Source organism: Chiloscyllium punctatum, chromosome 16 (genome assembly GCF_047496795.1).
Source record: "Chiloscyllium punctatum isolate Juve2018m chromosome 16, sChiPun1.3, whole genome shotgun sequence".
NCBI lineage: Eukaryota > Metazoa > Chordata > Chondrichthyes > Orectolobiformes > Hemiscylliidae > Chiloscyllium > Chiloscyllium punctatum.
In genome coordinates this window covers 26,730,166-26,749,819 of record NC_092754.1, presented here as the reverse complement: position 1 = coordinate 26,749,819, position 19,654 = coordinate 26,730,166, and the positions used below count along the sequence as shown (strand labels likewise).

The following is a 19,654-nucleotide window of genomic DNA, read 5'->3' as shown; positions in this document are numbered from 1 at the left end:
CTGCAGATGCTGGAGATCAGAGCTGAAAATGTGTTGCTGGAAAAGCGCAGCAGGTCAGGCAGCATCCAAGGAGCAGGAGAATCGACGTTTCGGGCATAAGCCCTTCCCCTGCCACATGATGCAGGCTGTCTCTTGAGTAACTAATTCTCCATTAATAGGGGGGTCAGTGTGCATTTTGCAGTGTGGCTGTTAGGTCTGAAATTCTTTCACCATTGACTGTAGTTTCGACCTTGTTGAATCTTGTCACAAGGGTTTCATCTGTAAGGCTCTTAATTGTTCAGCTCTTCCCTGCTGCTGACTGCCTGCAGGAGTTGGCTGCTTCAAACTGAGTCTAAACCTTCAAACCTCCATTGCTGCCAGCATGTGGTATGTATGTTTAAGTTAAGCCAGGTCTGCACTTCACCATGGATTAGGTTCGATGGTACCACCCTCAATAGAGATCTAAAATGCCTGTTTTGTCTAGTGTGGTAGAGGAAAACTATTTACTAGTATACTTAGAACGTGCTCCTGTATTAAACAAGAAATGATTAATTGCACGTCAGCAACTAGACACATCCTGATGAAGGGCTTTTGCCCGAAACGTCGATTTCGCTGCACCTTGGATGCTGCCTGAACTGCTGTGCTCTTCCAGCACCACTAATCCAGAATCTGGTTTCCAGCATCTGCAGTTATTGTTTTTACCCTAACAGGTTACATTGATTTGATTGACGTTGTTACAGAGACTCTGAGCAGAACCTGAATGTTAGGTCTCAGATCCTAAACTATTCTGCCTATGGTCCATATAAGATCATAATAATGGGTGGTGCTTAAGGCACACCACAGTATTAACTTTTATAGACTCTTATAGCTGTATACAACTGTCAAAGGGCCATGAGAGGAGTGGGTTTGTTTCAATCTTTATTTCTTTCTTTATGGACCATAGGTATCTACTTGCCTAAGTGGAAATATTTAACGTGCTAGGGTAAGTATTGAGAGTATAACAAATGAATCAGTTCCACTCCTGCCTGATATCCATAGACCGACACAACTGAACAGCTGAAAGGCCATAGAGTGATGAGACCAGCTCTCTAGCTCCTAATGAGGACCTGACTGAAACTATAGCTCTCTGAGATCAGTTAATGAATTCACATAGCCATTTGTAAAAGTCCAGTAGTTGTTAAAATTGCTCACAGTAGTGCTCTGCTCCATAGTTTAACAGTAGCTCTTTCTATTGAACTCCCGATGCAGGCATAGCAATGGAAGGTTCGAAGCAGCACAGCCCTCCCATCCAATGCAGCTGACTAAGGGACAAGCTGAGTTTCTGTTGCGGGAGGCATTGCTTTGATGTTCAGGAAAGAAAGGGTTGGGAAAAATAGTGAATGTGTGTCAGTGGCCCATCAATGTATCCTGTCCAAGGTCGGATTGGTTGAAATCAGCACCTCTCTCTGTGGGCCAGGGGATACTCCTGCTCACCCAGAGGGATGAAGAGACTGAGGAGAAAACCAAGACTCTGCTTGTTCCACTCCCAGTCACAGGTGAGAATAGACCCCTTTATCCTGCTCTGCCTTTCGCTAAGATTGTAGTTGATCTCACTGTGGCATTAACTCCACTTTCCTGACCAGCTATATCCCTACACTCCCTAGTAGATCGAAGATCTGCCTCGCTCAGCCTTGAATATTTTGACTGACCAGCCTCCAAGATTTGCTGGGGAGGAGAATTTTAAAGACGTGAGAGAAGGAATTCCTCCTCATTTCTGTGTAAATGGGGCTAGCCTTTATTTTAAAACTGTGGTACCCCCAGCCCCTGGTTCTAGATTCCCACACGAAGGGAAATCAGCCAAGCCCCTCAAAATCAATAAGATCATTTCCCGCCTTCCTAAAACACATTGTGTAAAGGCCCAAGTTGCTCATCTATTCTCATAAGACTAGGAGGAAGTGAGGACTGCAGATACTGGCGATCAGAGTAAAAAAGTGTGGTGCTGGAAAAGCACAACAGGTCAGGGAGAAGGGCTTATGCCTGAAACATCTATTTTCCTGCTCCTCGAATGCTGCCTGACCTGCTGTGCTTTTCCAGCACCACACTTCTTGATTATCCTCATAAGACTACAACTTAATTGCAGGAATCAACTGAGTGAACCTTCTTTGAACTGCCCACATTGAAAGCTTTGAGATATTGCAGAGTAGATTAAGGGTTAGTGTAGACTCTTCCAATATCTTTATAAAATATCAAAGTGTTTTTTCAATAAATGTAAACAGCTTGATGAGGTTAAAAGCAAATAAAGAATGAAACAGCTCCATCCAAAAGCAAAATACTGCAGTTGTTTAAGTCTGAATGAAACGTCTGGAAATCCTCAGCAGATCTGGCAGCATCTGTGTACGGCGAAACAGAATTAGTGTTTCTCCACAAATATTGCTGACCCACCGTGGATTGCCCATCCTCCCTGTCCTTGAACTGAGTGGTTTTCCTTGCCGTTTCACACAGATTCTGGATTAGTGGTGCTGGAAGAGCACAGCAGTTCAGGCAGCATCCAAGGAGCAGTAAAATCGACGTTTCGGGCAAAAGCCCTTCATCAGGAATAAAGGCAGAGAGCCTGAAGGGTGGAGAGATAAGTGAGAGGAGGGTGGGGGTGGGGGAGAAAGTAGCATAGAGTACAATAGGCGAGTGGGGGAGGGGATGAAGGTGATAGGTCAGGGAGGAGGGTGGAGTGGATAGGTGGAAAAGAAGATAGGCAGGTCGGACAAGTCATGGGGACAGTGCTGAGCTGGAAGTTTGGAACTGGGGTGAGGTGGGGGAAGGGGAAATGAGGAAACTGTTGAAGTCCACATTGATGCCCTGGGGTTGAAGTGTGAGTCAACTAAATGGGTCTTCTTCCCCAGGCGGCTAAGGAAATTTGGCATGTCCATAAGGACCCTCACCAACTTTTACAGTTGCACCACAGAAAGTGTACAATCCAGGTGCATAATGGCCTGGTATAGCTGCTCTGCCCAGAAGCCACAAAAAGTGATGTGCACAGCCCAGACCATCATGGAAGCCAACCTCCCATCCAGGAAGTACATGTACACTGCTTCCTGCTGCAAAAAGGCTGCCAAGATCATCAAAGACCCATCCCATTCTCTCCTACAACCTCTCCCATCAGCTTGAACAGTGCACCAACAGGTTCAAAAACAGCTTCTTCCTGCCGTTACTAGCATCCTGAATGGACCTCTCTAACTTCACATAATGTTGACCTTGCTTTGTGAACCTCCTGTGCAGCCATAACCTTGTAGGCCTCACTCTGTCTAAGCACCCTATGTCCACTTTTGCTATGATCTGCCTGTACTGCAGGCAAAACAAAACTTTTCACTGTACTTAGGTACATGTGACTACAATAAATCAAATCAGAAATCAAATAAATCAAATCAAATTGGTTGTGGAGATTTGAAAAGGATGGTAGATTTCCTTCCCTAAAGGGTATAAATTACCCAGCTGAGTTTTTACAATAATAAATGATCATTGTCACAGGTCCTCATTTTGAGGCTAGCTTTATATTCCAGATGTTTTGTCAATTGAAGTTAGGTTTCATCATGTACCACAATGTGATTTGAACCCATGTGCTGGATTATCATTCCAGTGTCATTAGCAATGTGTTACTATTTCCCCAAAAAGCAATATGCGCTTTATTGTAAAGGTTCACATTAGAATTACTGGACAGGACAAAGAAGAGTAAGAAGTAGTAAATGATCAGAAACAAAAATAGAAATTGCTGGAAAAGCTCAGCAGGTTTGGCAGCATCTGTGGGGAGAAATCAGAGTTAATGTTTCAGGTCTGGTCTTCTGAGGAAGGGTCACTCAACCCGAAACATTAACTCTGATTTCTCCCCACAGATGCTGCCAGACCTGCTGAGCTTTTCCAGCAAGTTCTATCTTTGTTTCTGACTTATAGCATCTGCAGCTCTTTCGCTTTTTATTAAGTGATCAGAAATATTTACTTGTTGTTTTCTCCAGGTCTGATCCTTGTGAGGGCCGCCTCTGTAGACCACTGGACTCACCCCTCTCAGACTCCGCCAGCAGCGTATTGAGGGAGAAGTCACTTTTGGAAGTGACCGTAAAATTGCTCTCGGTGGCCAGGCTCTGGTGCGGCCAGCTGTCAGCCTTGCCCACGACCTGCCGGCCAGACAGTGCACAGATACCTGCTGGAGTCCCTGCGACAGGCCCACGGTCATCACTAGCACAGTACAGAGGCAAGCTGTCTGCCGAACCTTGCCCTGCAATGGCTTTTGCCTGCGAAGTCCTGAATCGCACCTGGGTTTCGCTGTCAGTGTTCCACTCGCTGACCGGCAAGGCGAGCTGTCTCCGGAGTTCAGCTTTGGATCTTAGAACTTGCTGCCCGTAAAGAATGGCCGCTGACTCCCCCTGTGCATCTGAATCTGGTATGTCCTTTGCTTCCAACTCCTCACCATTTGGGGTCTCTGCCGCGTCGGAACTGAGTGAGGTGTTAACCCGCTTTTGACCATTTTGTATACAGTCTGGCCGCACATTAAAGGAGACACTCTCCTCCTTGCAGATGGCAATGTGGTTCTTCAAGCAAGGGCTGTCCTTTAGACTGTCCTTGAGCGATTCCATCTCCTCGCCATTGGAAATATGCATCTCTGCAGGACAACAATGCGGAAATTTATTCAGAGCAAGCAGAGATTCAGGAACAGAACACAAGCCAGCAACAGTGTCAGATCAGGTAGCCTGACAAATGCACTGAGGCTGACTAATATTGTAATTCCAACCCTTATTAAACTGTCCTCATACCTCAGTCACTACAGAGGCAGCCCCATGTGGAGCTGAACACGACACTGCAGGAGATCCCAGGCTTGCTGCTCCCAACAATCTGGGCCCATCACAATTGGGACAGACTAAATCTGATGGGGAACCCTGCTCCTGATTTCCCAGGTACCCTGTATGGGTCAGTGGTATGTAAGTGTAGGCATCAAGTGCAGTCAAATAGCCCCCTGCACTGACCATACAGGGTACGCATGCATTGGTGGCTGCTTTCAATGCAACGGTACTCCAGTGCAAATGAACATAACAATAGTAATCAGTGAGATTGGGCAAATCTTCAATTAGATGTGACTGGTGTCAGTGTGTTGGCTACCAGAACTCTACAAGTAGGCCTAGTGTGTAAACCGAAGAAATGAACAACAACTTTTATCACTTTGGCTTAAAGTCAAAGGAGCATTTAATTCCAAATAAATCACCGACCTCCAGAGTCAGCCTCATTATGTAAACCTCTTGTTGGTAAAGAAACCATTTACCAGTGAGGTAAAGTTAACCATATTTGCTTCAAGAGGCAAAATAGTATCTGGCCACCTTTATCCAATTACAACAATTACTTGTATTTCATGTGGTGTCTTAAACTTGATAAAGTCTTCCAAGACATTTTACAGGAGAATAATCAAACAAAATTCAACACTGAGACACACAGGAGATATTCAGAAAGCTGAGCAAATATTTGGTCAAAGACTTAGATTTTAAGAAGGGTCTTAATGCATGATAGAGACATGGAGAGGTTTAGGAAGGGAAATCCAGAACTCTACGCTCAGACAGTTAAAGATAGAAATGCCATGTGTAGAGTGATTAAAATCAGGCCTGTGAAAGAGGCTGGAATTGATGGAGCCCTGAGATCTCAGAGGGGTGTATGTAGGAAGAGGTTACAGCAATAGAGAGGAGGAACAGCATTGTAGGATTTAGAAACAAGGATGGGAATCGTAAAATGGAGGTAATTCCATTTGGTGGGCACTGCGAGCCAGTGATCACAGCAGTGATGGGAGACAGGGGCAATACATGTTATGATACTTGCAGCAGAGTTTTGGATGAGCTTGAGTTTATGGCGATTGGAAGCCAAGAACGCAAGGAGAGCACCATCATAGCCAAATCCATTAGATGAAGATTTCAGCAGCAGATCAACAGAGACAGGGGCAGAGACAAGCCATATTAACAAGGCAGAGGTGAATGTTCTTTGTGAGAGAGAGGATATGGAGTCAGAAGATCATATCTGGATCAGCTAGGACACCAAGGTTGTGGACAGTCTCGTTTAGTGGCGACATCGGCCAACAGAGGGATGGAGTTAGCGGCTAGAGAATCACGATTGTGGGAATGAATGGTCAACGGCTTTAGCCTTATCAATATTTACTCAGAGAAAATTTCTGTTCATCCAGTCCTGATATCAGAAAAGCATCTGATGTGACAGATCAGAGGTGGAGAGTTGAGAGAAGTGGGGGGTGAGATAAAGCTGGGAACATTAGAGTACATGCAAATCTGACATGGCGTCAGATTTAGATTAGATTAGATTAGAGATGATGCTGTTGAAAGTGAAAATAGGAGAGGACCAATGAAAGAGTGACTCCTCAGATAGCGATGCAATGGGGAGGGAACCCTGTGTCGGGGAAAGGTCCCTTCTTGATAACTAGGAATGAAACCAGGCAGGAGTAGGCCCAGCCAAATCGATAGCTGTGTGCAGTTTTGGTCTGTTCTTGCTGTAAATGGAGTGCAGTGGAGGGTTTCCAAATTGATTCCTGGGATGGCAGGACTGACAGTACGAGGAGAGATTGAGTCAGTTAGGACTGTATTCAATGGAATGTGGAAAAACGGGGAAGGGAATGGGGGTTGTCTCAAAGTAATCCTTCAAAATTCCAACAGGATTGGACAGGTCAGTTGCAGGAAAGATGTCCTTGTTGTTGGGGGCGTCCAGAATCAAGGGTCATAGTTTAAGGATAAGGGATAAACCTTCCAGGACTGGGATGAGGAGAAATTTCTTCACCCAGAGAGTGGCAAGCCTGTGGAATTTACTGCCACAGAAAGTGGTTGAGGCCAGCGCATTTTGTGGTAGATAGAGCTCTCGAGTCTAAAAGGATTAAGGTATATGAGGGGAAAGGGAGTGTTGGGTATTGAGCTTGACAATCAGTTACGATCACAATGAAGTAGAGACGTAGTGTTGGACTGGGGTGAACAAATTCAGAAGTCACACGACACCAAATTATAGTCCAAATGGTTTATTTGAAATCACAAGCTTTCCGATCAGCGCTTGTTATGACTTCTGACTATGATTACAATGAATAGCCTACTCCTGCTCCTACCTGCTACATTTCTCTCTTTCAGAGGAGGGACATTGGCGTGTGGATGGTATGGCACACCATGTCCAAGATGGATAGGATAAATAGACAAGGTATTTTCCCTGGGGTGTGAAGTCCAGAACTAGAGGGTATAGGTTTAGGGTGAGAGGGGAAAGATATAAAGGACAGCTTTTTCACCCAGAGGATGGTGTGTGTATGTGGAATAGGCTGCTAGAGGAAGTGGTGGAGGCTAGTACAATTGCAACATTTAAAAGGCATCTGGATGGGTGTATGAATAGGGAAGGTTTGGAGGAATATGGGCCGGGCACTAGTAGGTGGGACCTGATTGGGTTGGGATATCTGGTCAGCATGCTGTACATCTCTATGACTAAGCAGCACACAGATCATTCACCACAGTAACTTCGAGGGTCATTTGTAATTTTGACAGGATAATGTGGAAATCTCATGGACTGGATTCAAGTGTAGCATGACAGGATTTATAATAGGACAATATGTCCCAAGACTTTGAACGTTCAGCTGGATTTGGGGCAAAGGCTTGCAAGAAAAGAAAGTTCAAGGGTGGATTTTTTGAGGGGAGGACAATACTTAAGGAGAGGGAACCATTAGCTTAAAGCAAAGAGGAGCTGGCGACAAGTTATTCCTTCCAGGATGACCCTTGGAGCATCAGCAGAGGACAGTATGATACCTCAGTGCTTTATTTCCTGTAACCAGACATAAACAGCTCAAAATAGTTACCTGCCATAAATGTTCATGGATGAGTCACATCAAATCAATCTCCTGGCCACGAGCATTTAAAACAAAATGAAACAAAATTTCTTCAAATCTGGTCTTTTTGTAGTTTCTTCCTCTCCCCTGCCTACCCTTTCCTGATCTGCAGCTTTTTATGTCTCCCATAATTAGCCAGCTTCACTCCCATATCCACCTGTCTCCATCTCTGGAACATCAACTGATTGTGCCCCTGTCTCGGCTCATCTGCTGCAGAACCCCTCATCCATGTCTTTCTTACCTTGACACTTGGCTATTCTAATACTCACCTGCCATACATTCAAAATGTGTATCCTAACTCACACCATGCCCCATTTCCCCGTCACCCCTGTACCCACCGACCAGCACCTCAGTTTTAAAATTTTCAAATCCCTTCATGACTTCATGTCCAGCCCACAATTCAAGGACCCTGTGCTCCCCCAGTGTTGTGAGTCCCTCCACAATCCCAGTTTTAATCGCTTCACTATTGGTGGCCATGTGGCTGCCAAAGCCATTTGTTTTGTAATCCACTTGTTGCGAATTTGTGTCGAGTATTTGTGAATTAGAAGCCTGGAAGTTAGAATTTGTTTGTAAAAATGATGGTGGGGGGAAGAGTGTCTGGTCCCTTTAAGAGATGAAGTGTTTTTCAAAGCTTGGAGATTTAAACAAAACAAATAGCACAGACAGTTCTGAAACAATTCTGTATCAGCTCTGTATCGACTGGCCACCTAGACTTGTTTTTATGTTAAGGCAACCAGCTTAAATATTAGCCAGTTAATTTAAACCAGGCCCTAGATACCAAAACTGAATTAAATTTAAATCTGATGGTTTTGACTACCTAAAGCCACCTGACTGTAAAGAAATTAATAGGTTATCAAGGGTATAAAAGATATTGAAAATCAGTGAGAGCAAATCACCTGAAGAGCAAATATCTAGCTCTCACAGAAATCTTTTTGCTCTCTGATTAATCACCACCTAAAAGGCACTCTTAACTAATATTCCTGAGACAGGAATTCAACAGGGAGAAGTGTTTCAGACCCCAGAATTTGATTAAGAAAGGTGTTCCTGGTGAGGATCAATGGAGAGGGTGAGGAACATTCCAGAAGACGTATCCTAGCTGTAATTTTGAGACACTAAATTCTATTGTTTTGTTATATAAGTGGGACTTGTATTTATTGAAACACCATACCATTAGGGTTTTGTTTTATTAGGGAATATTTAGTAATTGGAGGGGAATTGGTCTGTTTCTTAGTGGTTCTGTTAAATTGTTCACTGTTAGAATGCAGAACATAGAACAGTACAGCACAGTACAGGCCCTTCAGTCCACGATGTTGTGTTGGCCTTTTATCTTACTCTAAGATCAGACTCTTCATTATACTAACTTCCACGTGCCTATCCAAGAGTCGCTTAAATGTCCCTGATGTCTACTACCACCGCCGGCAGTGCATTCTACGAACCCACCACTCTCTGAGTAAGAAACCTACCTCTGACATGTCCCTTAAACCTTCCTCCAATTATCTTAAAATTATGCCCCCTCATGACAGACATTTCCATCATGGGAAAAAGTCAAAATTACAGCCAGGATCCACTCTATCTATGCCTCTCAACATCTTGTACACCTCTATCAGGTCACTTCTCATCCTCCTTCACTCCAATGAGAAAAGTCCGAGCTCCCTCAACCTTTCTTCATAAGACAAGTTAGAGTTAGATAAATAAATTGTTACTCGTGGATTGTGGAATGAGTGAAAGGATTTCATTTCATTTAACCGTCTGTTTTATAACAGATTACAAGCGAGGTGCCCCTTTGGGCTGTTTACGTTTTTAGCTCGTGGGTGGGGCAACCTTCCCTCCTTAACACCCTCCTTTAACCACTCTGAATCTCTATTTCCTCCACTTAAAACTTATGTCTTTGACCAAACGTTTGTCATCAGGTTCAATAGCTCTTCGTGTGACTCAATGTCAAATTTTAGTTGGTAGCACTCGTGTGAAGCACCTTGGCAGACTTAAAGATGCTGTTAGCACTGCCACTCCTAGATTTAATCCCCTCCAGAGTTTGAGCACAATGATCAAAGCTGATACACAGTTCCAGTGCAGCACTGAAAGAAGGTTGCATGAGCTGCCAGAGTATGGAATGAGCTGCCAGAGTATGGAATGAGCTGCCAGAGGATGTAGTGGAGGCTGGTACAATTGCAATATTTAAGAGGCATTTGGATGGGTATATGAATAGGCAGGGTTTGGAGGGATATGGGCTGGGTGCTGGCAGGTGGGACCAGATTGGGTTGGGATATTAGGTCGGCATGGACAGGTTGGACCGAAGAGTCTGTTTCCATGCTGTACATCTCTATGACTCTAGGACTCTGATTGGTGTTAGCTAGACAATATGTCGAAGGTGTGTTCTCTGTCTGTGCGATAATGTTTAGACTGATTCTAATCTAAAAGGTGAGATAACAGAGTCTTAGGTGAATTCATGCAGTTTTTGAGCAAAGTACAATGTAACTCTGCTCATGTATCCCTCCTTAGATTGACCAAGTTATCGTGTAATCTTACAGGCAGCTTCATGTCTAACTATCCCGCTCATGATCCCATATTTTGTGAATCATTGCAATTGCACATGAAAGGAAACATTATGATAATTTTTTAAACTAACTATTCATGTAATTTACAACTTGCTTGTTACAGCATTGTCACAAGGAGTTCAGAGAAATATATCAATGTGGGCACCCCACCCCTTTCCCTCTTAGACAGCCTCACTTATTCAACAGCTCCACTTTCAGACATGTCTCCCCCCACTCACTCAATTACTCCCTCCCTCAGTGACCTCACCTCCCGATCCCTGGGACAAATCCACCATTAACCGATTATGACAGAAGTACCCAACCGGAGACACTGGCCATATTCCACCCCCCCAGGATAACACGTAGCCCATGTTGGGAATCGTTCATTTCGCTCACACTGTGTTGTCACAATGTGGCGGTTGTTAAACAATTTTCATTATTCAAAGAATGTGTCACCTTTGGAGTGAGCGTTCGGTTTAATAGAAGTTCAAACAATTTATCATAAGGATCTGGAAGCTTAAGGGAAAAAAAGGCAAAAAGTTCCATGAAAAAAAAACACAACCCCGCTTTAAATCGTCTCATTCAGTGATGAAACATCCTTTTATAAGTTCAGACAGGTTTCTGATCTGTCTGACTCCCACGCCTTATATTTGTCGGCTGGTGCGTTTGCACTCTGACTGAGAGACTCTCTTCCAGGAACGATCTGGAGAGGCTGGCTCTCTGTGCTGCAGCTCCTGAACACGGGCTTGTTAGTACGAGTCACAGAGTAGCTTGCTGTGACTTGACGGGGTGTGGTGGATATTCTCCAGGCAAATGGCATCGTGCCACAGAACCCTTTCTGCTCACAGTAATGTGTGGTTAGTGACTGCACTCCTGGTCCAGCCCTCGTGCTTCGTTCCAACTTTCTAAAGGAAAAGCAAACCTCTGTCCACCTGCATGTGGGCAAAACACAACCCCTACACAGATGGAAACAACAGAGACCCCCCCCCCCCTCTGACAGGGAGAGAATTGAGCGGGATTTTACAGTGTACTGAAGAGGGAAAATGCCTTATCCAGTGACGTAAGCATGCTAAAGTAATTTGTTTTTGGAGATCAGAGACTTGTTGTTTGGGAAGGTACATTCCAGCTTATTGCAGACATCACCTGCTTTGTGCGTTCAAGTGTGATCAGAAATTGTGCAAAATTAGTTGGATGAAAAACTATCTGCCCACACAGGTCTGAAGCACTTGCTCGGCATAAGGTACACCGTGTCTGATGTTTCAGCCAATCTGATAGCTGCACTCAAACTGGTGAAATCAGGCCGTGAGATTATGACGGGTTTTATTTTCATGACTGTGTTTCAGTTTTCACTAAGAACAGAGGATTTACAGCGTTCCCCATTCACACAGTGGCTTTGACAACTCTTTGGGTTGCATCTCACAGTCACCCACCGCCTCTCAATCATTGTGATCTATCACCCTACTGAAAATCACTGACTTCCCACTCCCGATCCGTCCTGCCTCTTATTTTCATGACTGAACCACAAGTCATGGAAAGAAAGGTTCAGCTATTTACATACAAATATATATGAGATCAGTGTGACCCATGTGCATCATTAATACCAATCATGGTAGACTAGTCATGTCCCAAGACCTTCAAAGTGATTAAGTCAGAGATAGGGCTAGAGAGTGGGTCTAGCTGGGTAGCTGTTTTCGGAGCTGGTACAGACACAAAGAGTCGAATGGCCTCTTTCTGTACTATAAAATTCTATGATACCATGATCTTTGTTTTCATTCACTGCTTAGATGTACAGTTATTTATAGAGATTACATGAAGGTCCCCATTAATTTGCATGCATTTTAAATCATTGCAATATGGGAGCAGGAATAGGCCACTCAGCCCATCGGGTTTGCTCCACCGTTTAATACAATCATGGCTGGTCACTCCCTTCAGCGCCTTTCCCCCCCATACTATCCCCATATCCCTTTACATTACTGCTGCTCAGAAATCTGTCAATTTCAATTTCAAACATTCTAAATGACTGAGCTTACATAGTCCTCTGGAATAGAGAATCCCAAAGAACTACAATCCTCTGAATAAAATAAATTATCCTCATTTCAATCCTAAGTGACTTCCCTCTTATTTGTAAGCCTGTGCCCTCAGGTTTAGACCAGAGGAAACATCAAACATTTGGCCTGTCTCTCCCTCTTGCGTAGTTTGTAGGTTGCAATGAGGTCATCTCTCATTCTTCAGAACTCTAGAGAATACAAGTCATGTTTTCCCAATCTGTCTCCATTTTATTATCCTGCCATCTCAGGAGTAAGTTAAGTGAACCTTAATTCCATTTCTTCCACAGCAATAGTGTCTCTTCTCCTTAGAGAAGAGACAAAAACTGCATGCAGTATTCTGTGTGCAGTGTAACCAAACTCCTGTCCAATGGAAACAAGGGTTTGCTATTCCTGTACTCAAATCCTCCTGTGGTAAAGATTACCATCCTATAGACCCTCCAAACTGCATGCTGCACTAGCATGTTAGCTTTTGGTGACTTAATGTCAAGGACACCCAATCCCTTTGTACATTTATACCATTTAACTTCTTACTATTAAAGGAATTCTGTGCTCTGCATATCTGTTCATCTTTCCAAAGTGAATAACCTCACAATTTTCTATATAATTTCCCACTTGTTGTGTTCTTACCCACTTCGTCTGTCCAAACTGTCCTTAGGCTGCTTTGCATATTCCTCACGACACACATTTCCATCTAGCTTTGTGAATTTGTAAATATTACATTTGATCCCCAAATTCAATAATTGTTGTATATAATGAACTGCTGGGGCCCAGTATTGTTCCTGCCAACATGAGAATGACCCACTTATTCTACTGTGTGCTTTCTGCCTGTTAGCCAATTCTTAAACCAAGCCAGTACATTACCCCCATTCTGTGTACTTTTATTTCACTAACCAACCTCATGTGGGGTGTGTGTGTGTGTATGGGGGGGAGCTTAATAAAAACCTTCTGAAAATCCAAGTATAGTAAACCCACTGATTTTTTCAACAATTCTGTTAATAACATCCTCAAAAAACACCAACAGTTTTACCAACACAATTTCCCATTGATGCTGACTATGCCCCAAACAGATCACTATTAACCCAAGTGCCCCATTATCGTAGCCTTTATAATAGAGGCTCATATTTTCCCTCCCAATGATATAAGACCAATAGGTCGGTCACTCCCCATAGTCACTCTCTCCCTCGTTTCTCAAATTGTGGAATGCTACTTACTCCCTTTGAATCTACAGAAACCATTCCAAAATCAGGAGAATTTTCAAAGATAATCACCAATGCAACTAATATCTCTACACCTATCTCTTTCAACGCTCTGGGATATAGAATATCAGGATATAGGAATTAACATCCTTCAGTCACATTAACTTCTCCAACCCAATCTTCTTACAAATGCTGATTCCCTTGAATTCCTCATTAGATTAGATTACCTACAGAGTGGAAACAGGCCCTTTGGCCCAACCAGTCCACACCAACCCTCCGAAGAGCAACCCACCCAGACCCATTGCCCTATATTCACCCCTGACTAATGCACCTAACACTAATGCAATTTACCATGGCCAATTCACTTAAACTGCACATCTTTGGACTGTGGGAGGAAACTGGAGCACCCGAAGGAAACCCACGCACACACGGGGAGAATGTGCAAACTACACACAGACAGTTGCCCAAAGCGGGAATTGAACCCAGATTCCTGGCGCTGTGAGGCAGCAGTGCTAACCACTGAGCCACCATGCTGCGCCAAAAATTCAAAATAATAGACAAAATAGACATTCTCCTTAGTCCCTTGGATTCTAATTTTATGAGATTTCTTGTATATTTCTCATTGAAGACAGACATAAAGTAATCATTTAGCTTTTCAGCTATTTTTCTATTCCCCTTTATAAACCCGCCTGACACTGCCTGTCATCTTACAAACGCATCCTATTTACAAAACTGTAAAAGACTTTACAATCTGATTTTATCCTTTTTGCTAGATTTTTCTTTATATCCTTTTGCTATATTGTAAAATCATCCTAATGCTAACATTTGTTACTATTTCTGGCAATTTTTTAGGCCATTTCTTTGAACCTTACGCAATCCTTAATTTCCTTTGTTTGCCAAGGTTGACTGATTTTCTTTGCTTTATCGTGCCTTAAATTCTTTAAAGACTAACCAATGTCTAAATATAACACAGAATCCCTACAGTGTGGAAGCAGGCCACTCAGCCCATCGAGTCCACACCAACGCAGATAGTATTCCAAACAAACCCACCCCCCCCCCCCCCCCAACCTATCCCTGTAGCCCTGCGTTTCCCATGGCTAATCCACGTAGCCTGCACATTCCTGGACACCACAGACAATTTAGCACGGCCAATCCACCTAACGTGCACATCTTTGGATTGTGGGAGGAAACCCATGCAGACACGGGGAGAACGTGCAAACTCCACATAGAGAGTCGCTCAAGGCTGGAATCAAACCTGAGTCTCTGGCACTGTGAGGCAGCAGTGCTAATGACTGAGACACTGTGCTGCCCCCTTTTAATGTATTTCACATACATTTTAATGTATTTTTCCAATCTACCTCAGCCAGTTTTCCCCTCAAACCTTCATATTTTCCTTTGTTCAAATTTAACATCAGGGATTCAGATTGAACTTCTTCACAATAAAAAAATGATGCAAATTCTATCATACTATGGTCACTCATCCCTAAAGGTTATTTTGCAACAATGTTATTAATTAGCCTTTTTCATTATATAATACTATATTTAAATTTGCCTATTCTCTAGTAAGTTTCTTAATAAACTGTTCTAGGAAACCATCCCCAATACACTTCAGGAACTCATTCTTCACAGCATTAGTGTACATTAGTTTTACTATGCAGCTTGAAATTATCCATGATTACTGTATGACCCACATCACATATTTCTCCAATATCCTAATAAGTATTATTCTCCATATTAAGACTAGTGTTTGGTGGCTCCTAAATAACTGCTTCCAGTGTTTGCTGTTTCTTAACTCCACCCAAACAGATTTTGTTCTTTTAATCTGAGATCCTCCCTTACTACCTTATTATTTTCATCCCTTATTATCAGGCACAACACCACCACCTTTTACTTTCTTCCTGTCCTTAAATTCCAAGCATCCTGGAATATTTAGTTAAATATTGGTCACCCTGCAGCCATGTTTCCTAATAGGCAATCAAATTGTACCCTTTACCTCTACTTGTCCTTTTAAATAATCTACATTGTTGTAAATGCTGTGTGCATTCAGTTAGCATGCCATTAACTTTGCATTTTTAACATGATTCTAAGCTGTGTTGTTGTTAATCTTTCTTTCACTTGCCTTCTAATTCCACTTACCACTTTTCTACTTACTGTTACCAGTTTTACCTTGTTCTCATCTCCCGGATAAAATAGAAAGAAATCTTCCTGAGAAAATACCAGTCTCGATCCTACCGAGGTATAACCCTTTCAGCTTGTCCATGTCCAGTGCCTCTGAAATCTGGTATCCTCCCTCCTCCGCCATTTAATTGATAAATCCTTCTACCTCTAGGTTTATTAGCACTTGAGATTACTATTCCCGAGGCCCTGTTTTTTTAAATTTCCTTCACAACTCCCTGAAATCTGCTCGCAGCACCTCATCCTTCTTCCTACCCATGTCATTAGCACATTGTGGACCACCCCGTCTAGCTGTTCGCTCTCGCCCTGAAGGATATTCTGCAGCCAATCTGTGGTATAATGGACTCTGGCACCAGGGAGGCTGCAGGCTGACCTGCTGTGCTTTTCTGATCCCTAGCATCTGCAGTCCTCACCTTCTCCTAGGCAACACACCATTCTGGAGTCACACTCACTACCACAAAAATGCCTGGCTGATTCCCCCAACTTCTTCACTATTGACAGTAACTGACTCCACTATTCCAATTTTGGATGAGTTCCTCAACCAGCATTCAGAGAACCCTTTGCAAACTTCCAGATTCAGAAACAAGTGAACAAATACAAAATAAAAAATACAGGCACCAATAGAAATGGAATCCGGCTGGGTTTCAGTGGCTGTACTGCCGATTCATTTCAGGACTTAAGGGTTTTAAAGCCAATAGGCTGCACTAAAATAATCCATCGGGAACAACGAATACTCAGAGCAGAGCTGGGGACTGATGCTCTCCACTTCTAGCATCTACCAGTGAGGATAGGGTCTGCCTTAAGTCATTCAGCCCTCTAGGCTATTTTACAATTCAGTGAGGTCATGGCTGATCTATGACCTAACTCTATTTATCCCCAAATTCCTTATACCTTTGGTTGTGGGGTTGGTTAGCTCCATTGGCTGGATTGCTGGTTTATCATAGAGTGATAACGACAGCTTGGTTTAATTCCTACTCCAGATAAAGTTATCATGAAGGATTTGTCTTCTCTTAAGCAGTACTTTGGACTTATTACCGAAACGCCGATTCTCCTGCTCCCGGATGCTGCCTGACCTGTTGGTGCTTTTCCAATGCCACACATTTCAACTGATCTCCAGCATCGGCAGTCCTCACTTTCTCCTTTGGTAAAACTATGGTGACTTCACCTTCAGGTACAAAATCCAACCATGTCAGATTTAAAATTAACAAAAGGTCTGGCATAAATTGCCATTTTTAGAAGAAGTTACCAAACATTTACCAGTCTTTGTGTTTTGAAGGATTTTCTGAGATCCCTGATAAAAGATCAGCCTCATGCTTTGGATTAAACTCCAAACAGCAGAAATACACTTCCTCTATTTAACCTCTATCTGTCTTCACTTAAGTTTGTTAATTATCTATTGGAATCATAGAAATGTACAGCATGGAAACAGACCCTTCGGTCCAACCTGTCCATGTCGACTAAATATCCCAACCCAATCTAGTCCCACCTGCCAGCACCCGGCCCATATCCCTCCAAACCCTTCCTATTCATATACCCATCCAAATGCCTCTTAAATGTTGCAATTGTACCAACCTCCACCACTTCCTCTGGCAGCTCATTCCATACATGTACCACTCTCTGCGTGAAAAAGTTGCCCTTTAGGTCTCTTTTATATCTTTCCCCTCTCACCCTAAACCTATGCCCTCTAGTTCTGGACTCCCCGACTCCAGGGAAAAGACTTTGTCTATTTATCCTATCCATGCCCCTCATAATTTTGTAAACCTCTATAAGGTCACCCTTCAGCCTCCAACTATCCAGGGAAAACAGCCCCAGCCTGTTCAGCATCTGCCTATAGCTCAGATCTTCCAACCCTGGCAACATCCTTGTAAATCTTTTCTGAACCCTTTCAAGTTTCACAACATCTTTCCGATAGGAAGGAGAACAGAATTGCATGCAATATTCCAACAGTGGCCTAACCAATGTCCTGTACAGCTGCAACATGACCTCCCAACTCCTATACTCAATACTCTGACCAATAAAGGAAAGCATACCAAACGCCTTCTTCACTATCCTATCTACCTGCGATTCCACTTTCAAGGAGCTATGAACCTGCACTCCAAGGTCTCTTTGTTCAGCAACACTCCCGAGGACCTTACCATTAAGTGTATAAGTCCTGCTAAGATTTGCTCTCCCAAAATGCAGCACCTCGCATTTATCTGAATTAAACTCCATCTGCCACTTCTGAGCCCATTGGCCCATCTGGTCCAGATCCTGTTGTAATCTGAGATAACCTTCTTCGCTGTCCACTACACCTCCAATTTTGGTGTGATCTGCAAACTTACTAACTGTACCTTTTATGCTCGCATCCAAATCATTTATGTAAATGACAAAAAGTAGATGACCCAGCACCGATCCTTATGGCACTCAACTGATCACAGGCCTCCAGTCTGAAGAAGGTCAGTGGAAAGGAGGAGTGTGAGTTCTGCACCACTGCCAGGCAACGGTCCCTCCAATCTAGTTCATATCCACGATAACCTGGAAGTCCCTATTCAAGTCATGTGCAAGTTGGCTGCTTTAAATTATTGCGCATGCACAAATGTGCAAATAGTTTTAAAAAGGCCATACGCTTCGACAAATTGGCCATGTACTCAAAAATAGACCAGATATTCATGATGATGTTAGGATTTGCTGCCTTTGATAAAATACTAAACTAAAAATGGTTTTCCATTGTTAAATCACAATACTGTTAGGCAGTGGGCCCCAGAATTTAAAAAGGTAAAATGTTTGGGAACAGGAAAGGACCAGCCTGTAATTCCCTTCTTTTCTCACAGTTTAGTCCCATCTCACAGCTTCTCACCACATCCTTCAACTCCATCTCTTAAGAGTGGCACAGTGGCTCAGTGGTTAGTACTGCTGCCTCATAGCACCAGGGTCCCAGGTTTGATTCCAGCCTCTGGCATCTGTCTGTATGGAGTTTGCACATTCTTGCCGTGTCTGTGTGGGTTTCCTCCAGGTGCTCCAGTTTCCTCCCAAAGTCCAAAGATGTGTAGGTTAGGTGAATTGGCCATGTTAAAATTGCCTGTAGTGTTAGGTGCATTGGTCAGGGGTAAATATAGGGGAATGGCTCTGGGTGGGTTGCTCTTTGGAGGGTCGGTGTGGACTTGTTGGGCCGAAGGGCCTGTCCCTACACTGTAGGGAATTTAGTCTAATCTTCAGCCTTCCCTCTCTTCGTTTTCTTTCAAACATAAAATCTGAAATTGTAATTATCTCATTCCATGCCAGCTGTAAAACAGCCCAGGGCTTGACATTAGTGGTGTTATAATCCGTACTGAGGTTACTACTGGAGATGTCAGAGCTCAGAGTAAACTCTGGCTTGATAGGTCATGTGTTGTTGGCTAGTCTTTCATACTTGCCAAAAGTGATGCTTTGGCCTATTCAGGCCTCTCAAGTACTGAGGGAGGGGGGTTGCTTTCAGAGGACCATGTTGAAGACTGATCTTGAAGTTTATCCAACTAAATATTCTTCAGGACATAGATAGAGCAGTAGCTGGATCATTTATACACGCAATGAGCATCTGGCTCTGAGGCAACATGGCCATCTTATATGTAAAACCTCCCCATACCAGCTTCTTGAAAAGAGAAACAGATCCCCTCACTAATTAAAACAAATTTCCATGAACACTCTGGGAGATTTGCAAACTACTCTCTGACCCAGACTGGTTTTAAGTTATAGTTCTATAATGACTGACTTAGTTAATCCTTAAGCTTCTTCATAAACATAGTCCAACATCCATATGCCACACACCTTACATAAAAATGAATTTAGATGAGTTTTAGTCAGTTCAACAAGATGTTTTACATGGCTGTTGAATCAAACATG

The 19,654-nt window shown here is 43.2% G+C and overlaps 1 protein-coding gene across 3 annotated transcripts in view; it reads right to left on the bottom strand.

Moving 5' to 3' along the window:
* The window catches only part of arhgef19 (Rho guanine nucleotide exchange factor (GEF) 19), an 88,867-nt gene that overhangs the window by 42,891 nt on the left and 26,322 nt on the right, over positions 1–19,654 (bottom strand). For all 3 annotated transcript variants that reach the window (XM_072586550.1, XM_072586552.1, XM_072586553.1), the window contains one exon: positions 3,947–4,606. In XM_072586550.1, coding sequence (XP_072442651.1) covers positions 3,947–4,606 — 660 coding nt within the window. The remainder of the gene's footprint in view (positions 1–3,946; positions 4,607–19,654) is intronic.